Raw genomic sequence first — 20704 nt, 5'->3', positions numbered from 1 at the left:
CCAAAAGCTTCAGAGTTGCCCAGTTTCCTCTTGACTGACACCTCCCCTGGCAACAAGTCTGTCCGCTCTGCCTCCAACATACCTCCTGACTCCAGCGATTTCTCACCGTCTCCACCGTGCTCACCCTCATCTCGGCCACCATCATTTCCAGCTTCAATCACTACCTCACTTCCTGCTTGGTCTTCTGGTCCTACCCTTGTCCCTCTTCAGTATGTTGTTTCCCAGGAGCCAGAATGAACTTTCTAAGGGTAAATCAGATCACATGGCCCCCTTATTAAAACCCTTCAGTGGCCTCCCATTATACTCAGGATAGAATGTAAATTCCTTGCCGTGGCCCACAAGGCCTTACCGTAGGCTGGCCTCTGCGCACCCCATCTCCCTGCACCGCCCCACTCATCCACTGCCCCTGCTGCACGGACCTTCTTTCTGACCTGTGTGCACTCCGTTCTCACCTCCTGGCCTTCGTGCCCGCAGCTCCTAACACTGACGTGACCTCCAGACCTTTGAGGACTCCTTCTCACCATTTGAGTCTCCACTCAAATATCACCTCCCTGCAAAGCCCTTTCCCACCATCCTCTCTGTAAAACAGGACTCTCAACATCTGCAGCCAGTGGCTATTTCACCCCATTTTACCTTCCTCATAGCATATGTCAGCACCTGAGAAAGTCTTACTGGTTTGTTTCTGTGTCTACCTTGTGTCTCTCCCCTCTGCCTGTTCTGCTCACTGCACTCACAATCCCCAGTGCTTAGCACACAGTAGGTACACATTAATACGCAGTTTCCTGATTGTCTGATGTGGCTCCTTTCTGACTCTGCACTGCCTCTGACCAATACAACTGTGCCAAAGTTCTCTCTCCCAGGATTGTGCGTATTTCAGTAGCATTGGGCTATTTATTAAATAGCAAAGAGTTAACCAGTGGGATCTCAGACATTCAGCAGGTATGGAATGACCATGGGGGTTTCTCTGATGGTTCCTTTAAAATCCTTAAAAAGCACAGGATTCACTCAACCTCCGCTAAGTGCCGGGTGCCATGGACACAGGGCAGTGGGAGGAAAAGATACTTACATTATGCCTCAGTGGACAACGAATTTGGACTGTGTCAGGCCAAGGAGCAGGAGGGGCGGAGCCAAGGCAGGCAAAGGCGCTGCAGGTAGGTGCCCAGCTGTTTCATGCACTCGGCGAGGCAGCCAAAGACTCGCTAAGCCTAGAAATGTAGGGATGGTTACCAGGTGGCCCAGAGCAGAAAGGGAGGTTTGAAAAGAACAAATCAAAGCAATATAAATAAAGGCTCACTCAAGGCCTGAACCCTCTTACACACAAAGGAAGACTGACTTCTAGCAGTGACCCTGCTTCCTCTTACTTGCTTTGTCTTTCTCTTCTCCCTGCGGCCTCAGGTCTCATCATCCACGAGGGACCCTCCGTGTACCGCATCTTTAAACGGTGGCAGGCTGTCAACCAGCAGTGGAAAGTGCTGAACTATGACAAGGCGAAAGACCTGGAGGATCAAAAGGCAGGAGGCAGGACAAACCCCAGGACCTCCTCATCCACCCAGGCCAATGCCCCCTCCTCAGAAGAGGAGGCTGCGGGCACCCCTGCCCCTGAGGAGGGCCCTGCCCGCGAGGCCAGCCACCACCCCTCAGGCCCTCTGTCCGATCACCACTGTGCTTACACCATCCTGCACATCTTGAGTCACTTAAGGCCTCATGAACAGCGGAGCCCCCAGGGCGGCAGCCGGGAGCTGGTCATGAGGGTCACGACGGTGTGAGGGGAGGGACCTGGAGGGAGGCGTGACCACGCACGCGCGCTCGCTCACGCACAGGAGAGAGGAGAGGATGGGCTGGGAAGGGCGGACCCGACCCGACGGGGCGTCGCCGTCCGGGGGAGCGGGTGTTGAGGGGCAGAGGCCCGCCAGGGGCGGAGGGCAGGCAGAGGGTGGTGGCTTTGCTGGGCCTGGGGGCAGGGTGGGGGCTGGAGTGAGTGAGGCTGGTTCTGTGAGCGGTTTCCGGATTTCCGATCAGTCGATACCGTTCTCCGGCGAGAACAAAGAAAAACAATACAAACTCAACAAGGAAGTGCAATACAGACTGAGCACCCAGATGTGCCCATGCGCAGAACACCTGGGAGAAGTGGAGGCTGGGGAGGGCGGAGCCGCGAGTCTGGTGATGGCGGGAGGGGAAAATGCAAAGGGCATGGAAAGGAGGAAAAACAATTGTAGGCTGCTCCGTGTCACCCTTGAGTTTTCTTTGGCTTCCACCTGGGCTGTGTTCCAGGGCCAGCTGTGGGGAGGGAGAGGGACGGGCTTGGGCTGGCAGAGAGGAGACACATGGCATTTTCAGCCCCTAGGCTCACCTGAGTGGGCAGGATTCCTGACTCAGAGGACCTGGGGCGATGATGCAAGGAGGAAGATGTTGGCCTGAGCGGCCAGAGGGAGGGGAATGTCTTCTTCTTTTGAAATCAGAACTCCCAATTTCAGATGGGCTAAAAGAGGACTTAGGTTTGGGGTTGAGTGTCTTTTCGTGCCGTTGTTACTTTATTTTATGGTGACTTGGCTCAAAGATGTTTACAGGAAAACACACACACACACACATGCATACAACTAGAGAAAAATACAGATTTCCTGTGGGTATCTCAAGCACAGTCCTGCTGCTGTGGTTTCAGCCTTCAAAGCTGCCAATCCAGGAGTGATTTTCCCAACTGCCCAACCCTACCCATGGCCAGGACACACTCAGGGCCATGGCCCCTCCTGGCTTGGCACGTGCTGAGCCCAGGGCCCCCCACGGCAGGGCATCTCCTGCCCAGGGTCTCCCAGGAGAGCTGCAGGAGGGAATGGGAGGAGGCTGACCAGATGTGCCCTGAGGAGTGGAGTGGAGACGAGACTTATCTAAGTATTCCTGGCTTCGAGGGAGGCTCCCCCGAGGGCAGTTAAGCTAATCTCTCCGTGCTCCGTGCTCCCTGGTGCCTCCCGGGCAGCTGGGGGGGGAGGGCAAGGGACCCTGGCAGGGAGCACTGTCCCTGGAGCCCACCTGCTGTCTCTGGGATCCTGCCAGGGAAGGCCGCTGGGTGGTCACCTGCAGAGTTTCTCGTTGTCGTTGCACAATGGCCACGTCATCCGTGGGTATTAAAGGGACATTGTCAAGTACTTTTTTAAACTAGTTTTTAGGGTTTTTTAAAACTCTCTGTTGTTTGTATTATGCTCTTAAAAGCTTGAAAATAAAATTTCTTTCCCTACCACTAGTGTCTTTTCCTTATGTGAGCTTTTCCTTTCTCCGTCCTGTTTTCCCTCTGTGGTATGAGCTTGCCTTCTCTCTCCCTTGTGTCTGCTGTACTCCTTGGGTCTTGTCCCTCACAAGAAATCATTTTTCCTTTGAGGATATAGATGGGGCAGGCCAGGTGTGTGTGTGTGTGTGTGCATGTGTGTGCGTGTGTGTACCTGCAGTGAAGCACTGGGACTCCTGGTTTCTTCTTGGCTTCCTAGCAATCAAATTCCTTCAAGTCAAAAGGAGAACCAACCCTCCCCAACTCTCCTCGGGTTTCTGCCCAGGACTCCTGGAAGCAGACACCATTAGCGGTGGGAGGGAATTTGGAGAGCTTCCACCCCCTCAGGTCATTTCAGGGAAGCAGGGAGAACCACAGGTGTGGAGTGTGTTAGAACCTCATTCTCCCTGACAGTTTTCCTTTGAAGATCAGAAAACAGCCCCCCAGGGCAGGGCCCCGGGACAGGGCTCAGACATATCACGAGGCAGCAGAAAAGACCTTCCCTCCCTGCAGCTTGACCTGGCCCTTCTTCCTGAGGCCGGCAGTTGGTCAGCACGGCATCAGCGGGATGTGCACAGGCTTAGGAAGGGTCCTCCCCTCATGAAGCTCACAATCCAGAGGCTCAGAAAAGACATAATTTGTGAGAGATCAAAGGACATGGACAAAGAAAACATACTAATGAGTGGAAATCAAGAAAATCACAGAAGTAACTCATGTAGAGTGAACGTATCTAATTTTCCATGTGATCTAAGGAACAGACGATTCAGTTTAATTAAATGTTTAGAAAAATAGAGGCACGGCGCCAGGCAATGGGGCTCCAGCTGGACCACGTGGGCCTGGGTCACACAGACACGGACCCCGCTGGCCAGATGCTGCCAACCAGACCCCGGTGCTCGCTGTCTGCACTGAACTCTCCACTGTGGTTAAAGTACTGAAACATTAGTAAATTCACAAAGACGCATGTCCACACACTTCCTTAGACATGGAAGGATGGTCTGGAGCTGCACATTAAAAATGTCCATGCTCAGAAATTGGCAGCCAGAGGCTGGAAACCAGGAAGCTGTCCCAGCCTTCTCCATCTGCACCAGCACCCTCCACTTTCTCAGGGGAACATGGACTGTTAATACATTAAAAATACAAAACAGAATGAAAGTTGATCACTGACCTGCGTCTTGGTCTTTGAGGACAATTCAGCTGCAGCCTGTGACATCCTTTTAATGCAATGGGTGAAAATACCTTCCAGACGTTAGACTGATGAAAATACCATTTACATCATGACTGATGTTCAGCTTGTAGGTGAGTTGCCAGCAACCACCATTCAAAAATCCTTCTGTGGTTTAGTAATAAAAAGACATCTTTTGCTGACATGAAAAAAAAAAAAAAGAAAACTATAGATGTGTCCAGATATGCATTATCTATTTTCAAAAAAGTATCAGAGTGCAACAAAATATGTACATCAACAAAACTACAGTGGCCATTGCGTCGCCTTTCTTTGGTGATTCACGGAGCACTTCAGAATCTTGTTTTCATGCAGGATTCCCATTCATAAAATGCTGTAATTGAAGAAAAAGGGATTCATGAAAAGTTCTAATAGGATTCTGGAGTTTGTTGGATCTTGATGATGTAAGCACCAAGAGATCAAGGACCACTTCTGCCTTGTTTACCACTATGTATCCAGGACTTACAGCTGTGCTTGGCACACAGAAGGTGCTCAATAAATATTTTTGAGTGAATAAGACACTCATGGAAGAGAACAGAGGACCTTCCAGAACACAAGAGGTATGCCTCCACTTCTTCCAACTTACACTCTAGCTCCCAAGGTCAGTCATGGAGTAGAAAAGGACATTTCAGCTGCAGCCTGTGACATCCTTTTAATGCAATGGGCGAAAATACCTTCCAGACCGTGGACTGATGAAAATACCATTTATACCCAACAGGATGGGAAATTCCCTGTGCCTTGGGGAATGGAGCTTTGGGGTACAAAAAATGAATGAACTGGGTTTTTATATTTTATATGTACCTCTGGGGATGGAAGCAGAAGTGCATGCTGACAACCTGAGACCACTGTCCTTTCACAAATGTGCAAATCATCCTCATACCACAGGCAAAGGTCTAGACTTCCTGCGGAGTTACCTAATGCAGACCCCAGGAGGAGCAGTCCAGAGAATTCACCTGTACATCATTTGCAAGTATGGCCCCACACGAGGGACAAGGTACCAGCTCACACCTAAAGCTCCTGCTAGGTGTCAGGGAAATTAAATTCCTTATAAGTATGAACACACGTAGTATCCCAACAACTGATGGAGCAGGTACCATCATTATCTTCACTTTATAGATGCGGGCACTGAGGCAAAGAGGTTAGGTCACTAGCTCATAATCACCAGCCAGGATTCCATCCCAGGCAACCTGGCTTTGATTGTAAAGCCTCCACTCCTGCAGGACAACTGGCACCAATTTAAGGGAAATCTGAGTCAGGACAACGCAGGGAGGTCATCATGGTAGAGATCTACTGAAAAATTTTGGAGGTCGGGGAAACTGGAACTAAATAATTACAAACTATTTGTCCCCTACAAAAAAAATTAAGTGTACCTAATAATTTTTGATATTGTTCAGATAATATACTGGCTGAATGGAAGCCTGTATAGTAGAAAGTTGGCTATGTCTGGATACTGGGGAATTCTGAAAGGACAATGGACACAATTCAACCACTTTTTATGGACAAAGGGCCAGATTCCTTAAGGGGTCACAGAGTTCTCTCCTTCTATATATTAAAAAAAAAGTTAAAAATTTTCCTATTTGGGAACTCTGGTTTCAAGTGAGTGGTGCAGAAGAGTGGGCTGGGGGTATCTAATCATAGCTCACAAAACTTAGGAGGACTCCTTGTCCCTGTCTACCAGGAGATTCAAATCTGTCACTATCTTAGAGCACAGAACCACCAAAATTAGAGAATTTATATGTCTCTAGAGATAATATACTGCTGTTTCATTGTTTTGCCCGTGAGATCCAAAGCCATAGCAAAGAGTGGAGGCATGGTTTGGATACAACAACCACCACATTCTAAGAGTAATGATGTGCTTTGTAAGCAGAATGAATTATATTGTGGAGGTGAGAGAGCTGGGGGGCAAAGGGAGAAACACATTTTACATTATTCCTTATTACCTTTTCTCAAGTTATTGTGTTCACAAGTAATAAGCAATCGAGGATGATTTCCACCTATAAGGGTCTGATTCTGTAGCTGTGAGGCAGTGTTCCTCAACCCTTCTCCCCGCACATCTCCACCCCTCTTCTTGGCAAAAGGGCACGTGGGAACTGGGAAGTGCTTGGGGTGCCATGAACAATTGAGTGACACTCCAAGGTGACTCTTAGTGGTGAGGATCTGGGACTGGCTTCACCCCAGATCTGAGTCCAGGGTCGGGGCTGCATTGGATTGGTGGCTAAGCACCTTTTTCCCACCACAGGGGACCAGAGATCTTTCTTCATGCTGCCTCTTCCCTCCTCTGGCATACTCCTGTCTACTCCTCACTCAGCCCATCATGGGAGTAAGAACCCACTGGGTGAAGGCTTTCTTCCTGCTCAAGCCCCAGTCTGATGAGAACTACAGCCCTCAGTGTCCGTCCTGCTGGACCCCCTGACCACTGATCACCGAGGTGAGTCCCTCATCTTTAAATGAGTGACCCATAACCATGTACCAAACACCTCACCATCACTCTCAGTTGTGACCCAAGGGCTCAGCAGATGTTTAGGGAAGAGAAGGAGCTGTGGTCGAGGAGGGTCTGGGGAAGGAAAGAGAAGCAGGCTCACCCTGTGCCCGTGCCTTCTTAATTTTTGAGGGAGGAAAGTCCTGAAACCCGAGCAACCTCAGTGCCCCTGGTGCTGGTTGAAGTCCAGAGCTCTGCCGTCCACCTAAGGCCCTGCCAGCAAGGACAGGCTCCACACCTGGGACAGGCGGCGGCATGGCACAGAGCACCTCCAGGGCATCTGTGCTCCTGGGGGGACCTCTCTGATGGAGAGGGGACACTCTGCTTCTGCATCTGATAAATAAGAAAGCAGACACTCAGTCTCTCCATCTAATACTGTCCTTTCCTCCAATCACTGGAAAAACAATAAAAATAACCAAACATCCAGTGCCCTCTGTATACCAAGCCTCATCTCTAACTTTTTAGGTATGTTAACTCATTGAATGCCCCCAAAACAACCCCACAAAGCTGAGAACTACTGCTGTTCCCATTTTTCAGGTGAGGACACTGAGGCACAGAAAGGTTAAGCACATTGCCCAAGGTGATGTAGCCATGCACAACAGCACTAGAATTTACATCTATGCTGTCTGGTGCCATGTGTTGGGCTGTTAACCACTACATTATACTGCCTCTCAGAAAAGTAAAAATGTATTCAAAAGGTTTATTCTGATTCGAGAGGCACTGGAGGAAAGTGAATGAGCCCTACACCAGCTGGTTATAATCCAGATGCCATCTGTGACACCTGCCCCCCGAAGTTGGCTGAGGTCTGCTGAAACCCCTCCATCCCGCATGCTATGGGAAGGGTGATGCCCTCACCGGGGTTTTTAATAATTCAGACCCTAACATTTTCCCCAGTTGCTTCCTACTCGAATTTCCAGAATCTCCCAAACTCAGGGTATCCATCCTCTCTTTTATTATCATCTCTTTATTTTGGCTCCAGGGTAAGCCCAAATGTTGGACAAGATTCCCGCGCCCTCAAGTCTGCCTCTAACCCAAAGTATTACGACTTACAGTTGTGTATAACCTAGTTTTACTGGAAATTTTGAAGTAACCTGAAGATTATTCATAAAAACCTGCCGCGAGAAACTGCTATGTGGAAGGTCTTTGCCAGGTGGGTGTCTCAAGTATAAGCCAGATATAACCACCTTCAAAGATCTCACTGCCTGGTTGCTAGACTCCAATAAGAGGCTCGGGATTTCTTATCAAAAGCTATTCTCATGAAAGAGCCTGACAAGATTCTTCCTACAAACTGTAAATAATTAAGTTAACTATATTCCCTCTCCTGTGGAATTAGCAATTTTAAGAGGAGATCATTCTTAAGCAAGAGGAGTAATTCTATAAGTAACTCTAGTAAGTGGTGGAATTTCAATCTTCATCAAACAGGTGGAAGAGTGTCTTGAGTTCTTTTAGACAAGAAGGTCACAACCGTGTGTGTGCACTTGGCACCCAGACACGTATACAGAAAGAGAGTGGATGACAAATGCATTCCCTAAAAAGTGACACTGGGCCCAGGCCCCTTGGTTGGGCAGCTCGTTGGATCCCCTCAGGAGGACCAAGAACCCCAGGTAACAGGTGGAGAAAGGCAAGAAAAGGTCCATCTCTTGCAAGTCCTCTGGGTTCTGCCATGCCACCCGGTTCTAGCAGACTCTTTGTCTAGAAGTTGGATTAGGGATATTACCTCTTCTGCCCCAGCCAGTGGCCATCCCAAGGGGTGCCTTGTTGAGAGAGCGACCCTCCACACCCTCCAACACAGGCTGCTATATCTCTTCCAAGAAGCGATGTAGAAATTCTGGAGTTGCCACCACCCCGAATATGCTGAGTCCACACCTGTCTAGTGACTCATGGTGACATTGTAGTCCTGGTCCCTCCCTCAGAAGCCTCAAGCATCATCTCACGTCACCCACAATTCCTCAAATCATTTTGGTGCAGTCTCACCAAAGCATTCTGTTGCTTTGGTCTACCTGGTACACAGAAATACTCTTTTCCATGGGAGACCTATACCATGTGGTTTTGGTAGAGTTGAATCCCTAAAATCACTCCAGCCACCAAAGAGGGGCTATGACCCAGGCCTGATGAAAGTATCTTATTTCTCTGTCCACAGGGATTGTTTCAGAAATGAGCATGTGACTGAAGCCATTCCAAGTCCTCCCTGGGATTTTCCCATCATCGCTTGTGGGAAACATTGTTCCCTTCCACCATGATTGCTAGCTGGGAGTTGGGGAAAATGCAAGAGCTCACTTTCTGCCATGTAGAAAGCAGCCATCTTCAGAATAAGGTCAAGTGGAGACATGCAAAGCAAAAAAGCAGGAGAGAGACAATACTGAGTCAGTTTCTCCACTAGATTGCCCAGGACATTTGCCAATAAGTTCCATTTTTGCTCTCATTAGTCTAAGCTGAATATGCTACTTGCAATCAAAAACACCCATCATGAATACAAAGATTTCCATATACCCCATGATAAGAGTTTTGGGTGAAATCCATGGTGCATTGGTTGGGGCCAAAATTACTGGGACGGGTTGGCCCTCTTTCCTGTTGGTTCGGGGCCTAAGTTGGCACAGCAGAAGCATTTGCAACTATTATTCTACCCTAGTTATTTGTGTGAATCTGTTCAAGGTTATCAGTGATTAAATAGGAAGGTAATATGCACAGGCATACATGAAAAGAGTTCTTAAAATGTTTTTCTTAAGATTGCATCAGGGGAGACAGTGACAGGACCTAATGTGACAAGTAGACAGACCTTAATCACAACTCTGATTCAAGGGCATAGGAATGAGCAGAGTCCAGTTACGAGGCCACAGGACAGAAGCCAGGATACCAAGACTCAAAGCAGAAGGTAAGAGGCAAAGCTGAGAGCAAGACCTTGACCCACTGGCCACAGCCAAAGGGTTTCCCATTCTCCTGGCATTGACCATGTAAATGGCATGGCCCCCTCCACATGTGCCACCTTACTGCTACTGCTATTGTCCTTACCAGACTAAGTGAACCACCCTGGGTTCCTGATTTTATGTATGGGGACCTATGGAAGCAGCCACAACTCTTCTGTGAACGTGGGCAAGTCACTTGCTTTTCTGGTCTCTGGTTTCTTTCTCTTTAAAATAAAGATAATCAGTTTGCCTCTCAGGATCTTTGTAATATCAGAGATAATGCATATAAAGTAGATAGTGAATAAATTATTGCTATTATCATTTTATTGTTCAACAGAGTAATAGGAGAGTTGTACCATTACCATAGGGTATAAAAAGCAAGGTTAAATGAAAGCAAAAATGGGTAACTGGCACCAACACTCTGCTTGGTTGTCATTCAGCTGTAAGTAACAGAAACCCAACTAGCAGAAGCTGAAACAACTGGGGCTTTCATTTCCTTCTGCGATGAGACATCCAGAGTGAGTGGCTGCTGGCATCCGTCCAGCTGCTCAGTAACGCCACTGGCAACCCAGGCTCTCTCTGTCTTTCTGCTCAGGCATCCTCAGCCTGTTGACTTGTCACCTGTGGCTGTAACCTCAGTCCCGAGTGGACTATGATCTGATAGCTCAAAGGAGGAGAGAAAGAAGGAGTGGTCCTGTCACATTCCTCCTGAATATTGGGAAAAACAAAAGCTTTCCCAGAACCATGTTTCTACTCCTCGGTGCTTCCACATGTATCATTCTTTGGCCAGAAATATGTCACATAGCCACACTGAGCTGCAGGAAGGACTGGGGAAGTGATTATTTATATTCTCAGCTCCTGCTGTGAAACACAGTAAGGGAAAAGGAGATGAGAGCGGATGCTGGGTACATCAGCTGGGGGCACCTGCCCCACCCTGTAAGTAGGTGGATAAATTACTGTGCTGTTTTTGAGGGCCTTTTGGTAGTATTCTATTTAATTTAAAATGCACATGCCCTTCAACCCAGGAATTCTATTTCCTTGGAACTCTCCTAGAGAGGCAGTAGCAGATGTTGCCTTCTCGAAGAGCTTAGGAAACGAGCATCAGAGCTGAATCATTATAATAATGAAGCAAATTGGAAAAAGCCTAAATGTCTGTCAACATGGGAGTGATGACATGGGAGGTACGGAAACCATGGGATACCACCCGCATCCGAGAGAACGCTGTAAACCTGGAAGGACTGACAGGGACAGATCTCAATGTCAGATTGTTAACTTAGAAACATCGTCTGCAGGGCAATATGCACAATGATCATATATGTGTAGAAGAACCAAAAAAGAACCCAACCCACATTTCAGTTTTAAAATGCTATCCTCCCAAGGAGTATGGATGGATACCACCCAACTGGTTCAAACTTTTTCTTTCTGGAAGAGGGTGAGGTTGGGGGATGTGAAGAGAAACTTTCTCTCTCTTTATGTTGTTTACATTTTGATAATAAGAATAAACTCATATGTGCCTAGCATGCACGGGGTTGTGGGTTCAATCCCCAGTACCTCCATTAAAATAAATAAACAAAAAACAAACAAACAAACCTAACTACCCCCCAAAAAACACAGCAAAACAAAAAGAAGCAACAAAAATTTAAAAAAATAATAAACTCATGTAATATTTGTGCAATTTTTAAAAAGTATGGTACACATGTAGGGTGGAACCTTAAGTGACTTGAAATTGCCCTACTGCTTTTACTGTATGTTTGCCTTACCAACTCGACTTTTCCTTTTGTAATTTTTATCTTTCTAGTTGTGGCCTTTCTTTTCTTGTTCCTTTAAGATCTCTTGTTAAGCTAGCTTCATTAACACTGAAAACAATGGTTAAAATCTTTTCAGGAAATAGGTGCCTTATAGTTGTAGGAAGTCCCAGCTCACCTTCCCTGAGAACTTTGCTTTGGAGGAGGGGCTGCCCTGCAGGGCTGTGGGGTTGAGGATTCCTGGGGCTCCCACGGTTCTGTGTGTCTGTGGTTCTATGATAAGGAAGGTTTGAGGGCAAGGAAATTTGCAATTGAGAGTTTATTTGCTGATTGAAGGGACGGCAGTGGCAGGGAGGAGGACCACAGATTGGATTATAGAAGGGGCCTCTTCCACCTTTGCTTTGGCCATGGGCCTCCAGACTAGTTTTTCTAAAGAAGTCTTTGGAGCTCCCAGAGAGCTGGAGTTTTTGCCGCCAGCACAGACTTGAGAGAAGCCAGGCTGAGAGGCACTGAGGTCATCTACAGCCTCCAACTTTGAGAGTGGCCTCCTGCTAGTCCAGCTCTGTGTGTGCCCTGAGAAGACTCAGGCAAAGCTGGCCAGCACAGAGCCAACGTCATCCAGGCTGCAGACAGTTGGTTCTTTCCCCTTCTCTCTCCTACTTCTCTTTTGCCACCTTCCAAATCCCCCCTAGGCGAGGGTTTTCAAGCCGCAGCCAGAGGATGCCTTCCAACAGCAGATGACGGTGGACAGGATGCCGGATGCCAGCAGCCCCCCTCCCACCCCACCCTCCCCTTGCCCACCCCGGGTTCCAGCCCTCAGCAGCCACTGGGCTCTAATCATAGGAGCCCATCAGTCCTCTGCCCAGGGACGTGCCAGCCGGGATAGTCACTGACGGCTCCTGCTTGTCCAGCCAAATGCCTGAAGCCTACCAGGTGCCAGTCCAGGCTCCCGACTCTGCCAGATGCGACTGGGAAAGTCAGTCAAGGAGATTGACAATGTGGAGACTCAGAAAACAAACAAGGTGAGGGCTGTTTCTGGGCTCCGAGGCAGATGGAGACCCCAGAGAATCAGGCAGAATAAACAAACAAACATCAAATAAACAAAGCCTTCTTCAGCTGCAACAGCACCAACAAAAGGGAAGGTCAAACCAGGGAGGCACTTTCTTTTCTGTGTATATTTGAAGATTTTCATAATAAAATTAACAAAATAGCCCTCAGCATGTCACCCTTCCATGCTCTTGTTTATGCAGCCTCTGGCCTGGAAGGTCCCTCCTCTCATGCCCCATGCATAAATCCTACATTGCCCACATGGCCCAGTCCAAAGGCCACTTTCTCTAGGAAGCCTTCCCTGATGCCTCCTCCACCACCCAGTGAGAATCAGTCATGGCTTCCTCTGGGTTCTTGTATCATTTTGCTTATGTCATGTTGACAGAAGCTATTCCATTCTCACTTATAAACTAGTTGTATGCATGGCATTTCCACCAGCCAGCCCGAGGGTGCCTTAAAGGCAGGGGTTCTGACTTGTTAACCTCTCCATCCTCAGGACCTAATACACGACCTAAGACAACGGGAAACGATACACACGAATAACCAGATCAATCATTCATTTGTTTCGTAAACATTATGGTGCATCTGAATACAACAGGCACTTTACTAGGCAGTGATGGTAATGAGATAAATAAGACAGTAAACCCACTGGCCTCACAGAGCCTGGGAATGGGGGCAGCCATGGAGACAGACAATTAGAGCGAGGAGCCATTGGTGCAGGCATGGAAAGTACACCCAAGGTAGAGGGGAGGGTATGGAAGAGCGAGCATTCAGTTCTGCCTGAGGCAGGTCAGGAAAGTCTTCAAGAGGGAGGTGATGCTAGCTTGGTGCATTAGTTCCGGTCCATGTGTTGCCAAGTCCAAACTCGTTCTGCTTGCTGTACGACAGGCCAATAAATCGGGAGACTAGGTGTTGGGGCAAGAATAACAACTTTATTTGGAAAGCCAGCAGACTGAGAAGATGGTGAACTAATGTCTTAGAGAACCATCCTCCCCGAGTTTGAATTCAGACTTCTTTTACACTAAAAAGGGAAAGGGTGAAGACCTGGTTCCAGCCAGCCTCCAGAGGGGATGTGTTAACTTCTTCCTTACAAAGGTTAAAGTAAGAGAAACAGATCTAATATAGAGTCAGATTTCCCTATTACACAGGCCAAGAGAGGGTTAGACATGCAAGAGGCTCAGTGGTGGAAGGAGCAGAGGAGGCAGGAACAGCCCTCAGACCCCAGAGCCGACCTGACACCTGTGGGAAAGGACGGTGGGGTAGGAAGGGTCTCAGACTGCAGGGCAGCTCTAAGAAGAGTTTGACCAGGTGAATGGGGAGTCCTTGAGCCAAAGCTGCCATTGGAGGACTCTCATATCTTGTTGGATGGGGCTGCCTTGGGTCCCCCTCTGCCCAGATGCTGGCTGGGAGCCTCCCTACAGGAATCGTGGCCCCAGCAGGACCGTGGTGGCAGACCAACAGGACAGCAGCTGGGCGCATTGTTAATTATGCTCCCTACAGCTGGAGACACGAGGTCGCCCCACTTGAACTTCATACCCAAATAAGTATCAGCACGCACATAGGTGAGGGAATGAAGGAGAAGACAGAAGGGAGGAGGCTCCAGGATGAGGAATGCGCAGAAGCCTGTTCTGTTGCTTGTTAATCACTAAAGGGATGTTGCCTATCAGCCTAATTATACCTAATGGCCCATCTCTGCCAGGGCCCTGTCTCCCGGGTAATGAGCATTAAGCTAAAATACCTTTGTTTAGCTCACAGCCAAAGCATTAAACAATGGGGCTCCTTGGAGGCCTGTGATAGCTGGGCATGAACAGAATGGAGGCTGAGGTGAGGGGAGGGCTGATGGAGCAAGAGAATGAGGTGGGTGGGTTGGCCCCCCACCAGGGTGGCTATTACATGTGAGCGGGGGAGCTGTTGAAGACCGGGGTATTAGAACAGATCTGGGCTTGGAAAGAGGCTCTGGCAGCCATGCAGAGGAAGGCTAGGAGGGAGGCAGTCCAGACAGGAGGCCCCAGCAAGCCCTGGGGAGCGAGAGACTGAGGATGGACTAAAGCCATGGAGGTGGAGGGGAGGGATGAACGAATGTGGGAGTGGATGAGGGAATGCAGGTGGTCAGATGCAAACCAGCTGTGCTTTCTCACGGACAACTCATTGTCTCCAAATCCCCAAAATCTGCTCTGTGGGCAGATGGAAATAAAGCAGCTACTGTAATTCCTTCCTGCTGAAGAGTTCCCATTAAGTAAAAATATGCCCCTGATACCTTATCAAGGGAAAAGTCTCTCCAAGGTCCTGCTCTGCAGGAACACATTCTCGATTGCCCCCCGCCCAGGCTGGTCTCAGGCAGGCACGAACGCTACTCTGCGCCCAGTTGGAGCCCAGATCCCCAGGAGGCGAGCCTGTCCTTTTTCACTCCATTCATTTTCAGGGCCAGATGGTGTTTGTCTCATTGACTTTCGCTGCTGATGGCATCTTGTTTGCTGGCTTTTCACAGGTTGCTCCCTTTTCTTTATTTCATTTCATTCTCGCACTTGCCCCACTTTTGCGTTCTGTGTCGCGTTCATCACGATGTCGGGGAGACACCTGGAGCTCTCAGCAGGTGGATGTTTCCAGGGAGCCGGCCAAACCGAGTTCCTACAGCTCAGCACCCATCCCCAACCGGACCCCAAAACATCGTGGTTGGAGCCCTGAGAACAGGAAACTCAGTTTCATTGGAAAGCACTGCTGGTTAAGCAAGATGGCAAGGCCACCAATGACAGCCATGACCAAAAGGATGATTTCTGGTCCAGCCTACTTCCTTCTTTCCGAGATCCCTGTTACCACCTTGCACAGGACTAAGTCAAAAAAGCAACTTCAGGGATGGTCCCCATCCAGGTGCTCTGTTTGGTCACCAGCAAGGACAATCAGCTTATCCAGCTGCTCACACCATGCCTCCAGGCCTGAAGGGCTTACCCCCAAGGCAGAAGGCTCCCTCCTTCCTTTCTAGTCAAATAACATCCTCTTCCATCTTTAAAATTCAGTTCTACCTTCTGCTAGAAGCAGTGTTCCCAGCAGTATTTCTCTGTTTCCTATGCCCGCAACCCTGTCCAGTTGTGGTTAGTTGTTGACTTGCTTTGGTCTGAGTTTCCTTGAACATTAAGTGTTTCTATTCTACCTTTTTCACCTTCTCAGATCCTCAAGAATGAGAATGAAGCTTTGTTTCTCCTTTGGGGCCTCCGGGCACTTGGGGAATGGCCTGTCGTCCTTGTGCAGCTGGGCGAAGCCAGTGCCTGTGACATGCAAGACTGGCTCCTAGTTCTGCCCTAGCTGTGTGCTGAGTCCCCAGGCCAGCAGTCCCCGTCCGCTGGATGGGAAGAGTGGCTTCTGCTCACTTGTGTGTCCTGCCGGGGCTTGGGTCCAATGAGTGTGACCTGCGAAGTGCTCTGAGGTCCAGGAAGAAATAGGACAGAGAAACTCACAACCATTTTTGGAAAGTGATCAACAGTGGAGAAAAAAATCCTGTCTTACATTTTTCTTATCTTTTCATCACTCTCGCATCCCCTGGTCCTTCTTCTCTGGTGCTGGCACCTGCCTTTCTTGGCCCTCCTCCCTGCAAGTATCAGTGATGTTATGTAACTGTCTCACATTTGGATTTAATTGACTCTAAGTGTATTGTTCAAAATCTTTTACTGACAAGCACATGGTTCCCTGGGCCCCGACCCTGCACTTTGGTGGTGGCGGTAGTAGTGTGTGTGTGTGTGCATGCGTGCATGTGTGCATGTGGAGCTGAGACACAGCCCAGCAAGTGCCAACTGGAAGCCTCTCTAGACCAATAATAATGATTTCAGAGACTTCCAAAGAGCTATTGCCAGCTCTTTTGGCTTTTTTCCAACACTATTATCACTATTACAAGGACACCCCAAGGCCCTTTTACTTAAAGACATGACAGAATGCCCCAAATGAGAGGACTGTTGATTTCTGTCTTCAAGAAAGACAGGGCCCCCACAACCTCAGTACTTCCTAGAGGGGTGGGTTCCTAGAGCTTGACCTTAATTTTGGGGTCCAGGTTTCAGTGGGAGGGATGGCCTGGTCTCGTGAGAGCTCATTTTTCGCTAGTCATCCATGTGACCACTTACTGTACCTTACCCTGAGAATGTCCACCTGCCTTTAAGGAGACGTGTTTATGAAAATCGAGGGGTTCACTGGCAAAACAAGACACTATTTTAGTGTTTACGCTCAGGCACAGACATTCTGGTTCTGCTCTCTGCTCTGTCATCTGTTGGGTGTGTGTCTTTCTCCAGACCCTCCTCTCCTGGAGCCTCCATCCCCTGTTATGTGGGGTGTGGGAGCTGGAGGGCTGTCCAATGATGAATGACAGCTGAGAGTCTGTGGTGGGCCTTCCTTGTAGTGGGAGCGGAGCCAGTAGGAGGGCAGACAGCTCCAGTAAGAAGACAAAGGCTTGAGAAATCTATGGAAATCGTTCCTTCATTCACTCATTCATTCAGCATATACTTCTTGAGGGCCTACTCTGGGTCAGGCACTATTCTAGGTTCCAGACCAACGCTGTCCAATAGAAATGTGATGTGAGTCACACGAGGAATGCTGAACTTTCTAGTAGCTGCATTAACAAGTAAGAGGAAAAAGGTGAAATTAATTTTAATGATATGTTTTCGTTAACCCAGCTTACCCAAGGTGTGGCCATTTTAACGTGTAATCCAGGTAGAAAGCACTCACGAGCTGTTTCGTGTTCTGTTCTCCTCCTGAGACTCCAACACCCTGTGTGTGCGCTGCTCGTGTGGCACATCTCAAATACTGGCCACGGGGGCTGTGATGTCCGGAGACTTGGACTTGGACCAGGAGTGACGGCTAATGTTTACCGTGTTCTCGTTAGGAGAGGGGCATCGTGCTAAGCACTTTTGGGACATGAAGTGAGTCCATCCTGTGTCACAGCTGGTAGGTACTGCTTCATACTTATTTTATAGAGATGAAGAAACAGAGGCCCAGAAATTAGTTGCTCCAGACCACGCGGCTGCTGAGCGGTGAGCCAAGGAACATGGTCTGTCCGACTCCGCGTCCTTGAGCAGGTATTTACAATCCCATTCACTGTGTCCCTTTGGGCCAGCTGGCCCGTCTGAGTCCGCTAACACCATGTGGTTGATTCTCGGTTCTCAGGGCTGCTGTGAGGGATACGATGCAGCTGTTATGAGGGGTATGAACTGCTTGCTTTCATACCCTTCACCCAGGACACCAAGAAAAGTCACATCCCTGAGATTCCTCCAATTTAGGTTAAAGCCACCCATAAGCTAATCACAGAGATTCAGTGTCACCCTTGTGGGTCCTCCCTATCCCTGGGACTTAGAGTTCTAAAAGGGGATTCGCCTGACTCCACAGCTCCCAGCACTGTCCCGGGTGCCGGGCAAGGGCCGGTGCTGGGCCTCTCCGAGTTAGAGCTGACGGTTCGCAAGGAGGACCACCTGAAGTAACACCACAGGACTCCACCCTCCGCAGTGCGTTCTGCAAGCCACAGCTCAGGGGCAGCAAGAACTTAAAATCTAGGACTTTTGAGTCCACATTTAAAAACCAGGATATTGCACAGGAAAATCTAGATTTAGACTTTCTCTCAAAAAAATTTAAAAAAAATGCCCCTCACTCCATATACCCACATGGCTACCTCTGAGTGGCAGCTGTCCCTTTAGTGGGGACCTGTGCTACAGTTGGCCACAGTCCCCACCACGCCCTACTGTCCCTGCCATGAAGGAAGACTAGTGTTTTCACTTGTTACCACACACTTGCCATTGCTTTGAATTGTGGAGGCAGCGATCTCTCTGTGCTCCTGTCCCTACAAGACAGCCGCACACAGACGGCCCATATTGCCCAAGGGTGGCAACTTAACTCTTTCCTCACCTGGCACCTTGCAGCATCCGCCCCGCTCTCAGGGTCCCTCCTTGAGACACACACACAGTCACTGTCTTCTCCCAAAGCACTGCACTGGGGCAGATTCAGACATCCGTCCCCACAGAACCTGCAGCTTCTAAGCCTCTTTCCAGTTCTGAAGAGACTTTGAAACACTAAGCACCCATTCTGTTCTCCAACAACAGGGTTTGAGCATGTGAACATGCTTCTGAGGAAGCTGACCTTCAAAATCCCAGCTGTCCAGTTCTCTTTTGCTAGAAGCTGGGGAAACATCAGCCGTGCCTCACTGAGTTGTCTCCCTCAGGAGACCGCGTAGTGAAGTGGCTGAGAGCACAAGTTCAGGAGGCAGACCACCCAAATCTAAATCTGGTTTTCACCACTCCCTGCTTAAGTGGACTCGGAAACGTTACTCGGTCTCCCTGTGTCTCACCTTCCCAAATGGGAAAATGTACCAAAGTATGAAGGTGCTTATCTTAGTACCTGGCACAGCGCAGCGCTCTGCGAGGGACTGCGAGCATCCTTACGAAATACAAACCAAGTTCTCAGCAGCTCACCCCACTGTACCATTTAGTCTGACGGGTGCCTGGAAGGCAGAACAAAACTGTTACTCTTTTCTCTCTTAGTGCCCTGGCCACAGAGTGCCAGCTCTGGGAAAGACTCACTTTATTTAGAGTTTCTGATTTTTTCAGCTGGGACTAAGGGTGCTTCATCACTTTTTTACACCAGGAAATAATGAAGATGATATGTCCAAGGAAACAGGCCCAACAAAACAGCCCGTTTCCTCTGTTTGCTGCTCAACAAGGAGGGAGATGTGTACCTCAGAGCAGAGCAGACACCCCGACCCTTTGAGGGGGAGGCCCAGGCCCGCTCCCACGTGGGGACACACGTTAAGCTGGGCGGCCCAGCTCCACCCTAAGAACTCCCGGCGGCGTTCAGGCTAGAGTGGGAGGTGGGGGTGCTGGGCAAAGGGGTTCTCCCCATACAAACAACAGATGGAGAAAGGAGGGATTCTGTAGAAGAAAACACAAGTGCCAACCCAAAAGGCAGCGTAAGCACAGCGGGCGACCAAGGCCGACTGGACACGGCTGCTTCGAGTGAGCTAGGCGAGCAGGCTGCAGAAGGGGCTTCAGGCGGCCTGGAGACATTGAAAGAATAGGGGCAGGAGTCAGGAGACCTGGCCCCAGGCCCACCTGTGCCACCAACGAGGCGAGTGACCTTAGGCAGGTCTCCGCTGCTGGTCCTCAGCCTCCTTGGCCAAGGAGGGGATGGGCCAGGTATTCTCACTGTCCCTTTTGGCTATGACACTCTGACCTCTTCCTGGCCACACTTGTTATGTGCTCTGTCTGTCCCAGTCCTGCCAGAGGTACACTGTGACCCCCCTCCCTACCTGCCCAAGCAAAAACCAGACTCCCATGTCAGGTACTGCTTAGAACCTCAGACCTAAATTGGGCTCAATAATCTATTTTTTCTAGAGTGGTAGCTTCCATGGTGGGAACTCCATATTTATGTATCCATTTATCCATTCTTCCACAGATTCAACAACATTTATTAAACACCTGTCATGCAGAACATGGTGTGGGCACTGGGGAGAATGAATGAGACAGCCCAGGGCATAAAATCTAACAGCTCACCCACAGGGCACAACCCTGGACCTCTGAGAAGTGGTGCATCAAAGCATCCTGATGTGCCCCTACTAAGGATACCTGCCATGGTGTCACCCTAATTCCATGAGTCAGGTGGGTGCAGGGGGTACCAGAGGGCCAGGCCAACCTCTAGCATCATCTAAAGCACCATGGCAGCAAGGCTCCATCCTTCAGCCTGAGCCACAAGCCTCTTCCGTGCTACACTTTCCCTCTCTTCTTAAGGGCCAGTGGATGGTCTGAAACCAAAGCATTCCCACTTTCCCCAAATTGCAAGTATCCTGGGCTCTGGTGTCAGGACCCTCTCTTCTTTTCCCAGAAGCCTGGACAGCCTCCCACTGATGGAGCCCGATAATAAATGAGTTCATTACCCTGGCTGCTGGGGCCCATGACAGCCCATCTGCTGGCATGATTAATTAAAACTTTGACTGGCAGTGGTGGTGCCACCTCAAGGCCGGAAAGCAATTAATTGGAGCATCTTCCAGCCCATCATTTCTGATGGATCCTGGAGAGACTGACGCCAGAGACA

The 20704-nt window shown here is 49.3% G+C and overlaps 1 protein-coding gene across 1 annotated transcript in view; it reads left to right on the top strand.

The window, feature by feature from the left end:
- The window catches only part of MARCHF4 (membrane associated ring-CH-type finger 4), a 94650-nt gene extending 92724 nt beyond the window's left edge, over positions 1-1926 (top strand). Inside the window, exon 7 of the mRNA XM_074363211.1 lies at positions 1396-1926. Within this exon, the coding sequence (XP_074219312.1) occupies positions 1396-1766 (371 nt within the window). The 3' untranslated portion in view covers positions 1767-1926. The remainder of the gene's footprint in view (positions 1-1395) is intronic.
- Positions 1927-20704: the final 18778 nt, after the last annotated feature.

Source organism: Camelus bactrianus, chromosome 5 (assembly GCF_048773025.1).
Source record: "Camelus bactrianus isolate YW-2024 breed Bactrian camel chromosome 5, ASM4877302v1, whole genome shotgun sequence".
NCBI lineage: Eukaryota > Metazoa > Chordata > Mammalia > Artiodactyla > Camelidae > Camelus > Camelus bactrianus.
Note: the sequence above shows the minus strand (reverse complement) of the source record. Positions and strands in the feature narration are given on the sequence as shown.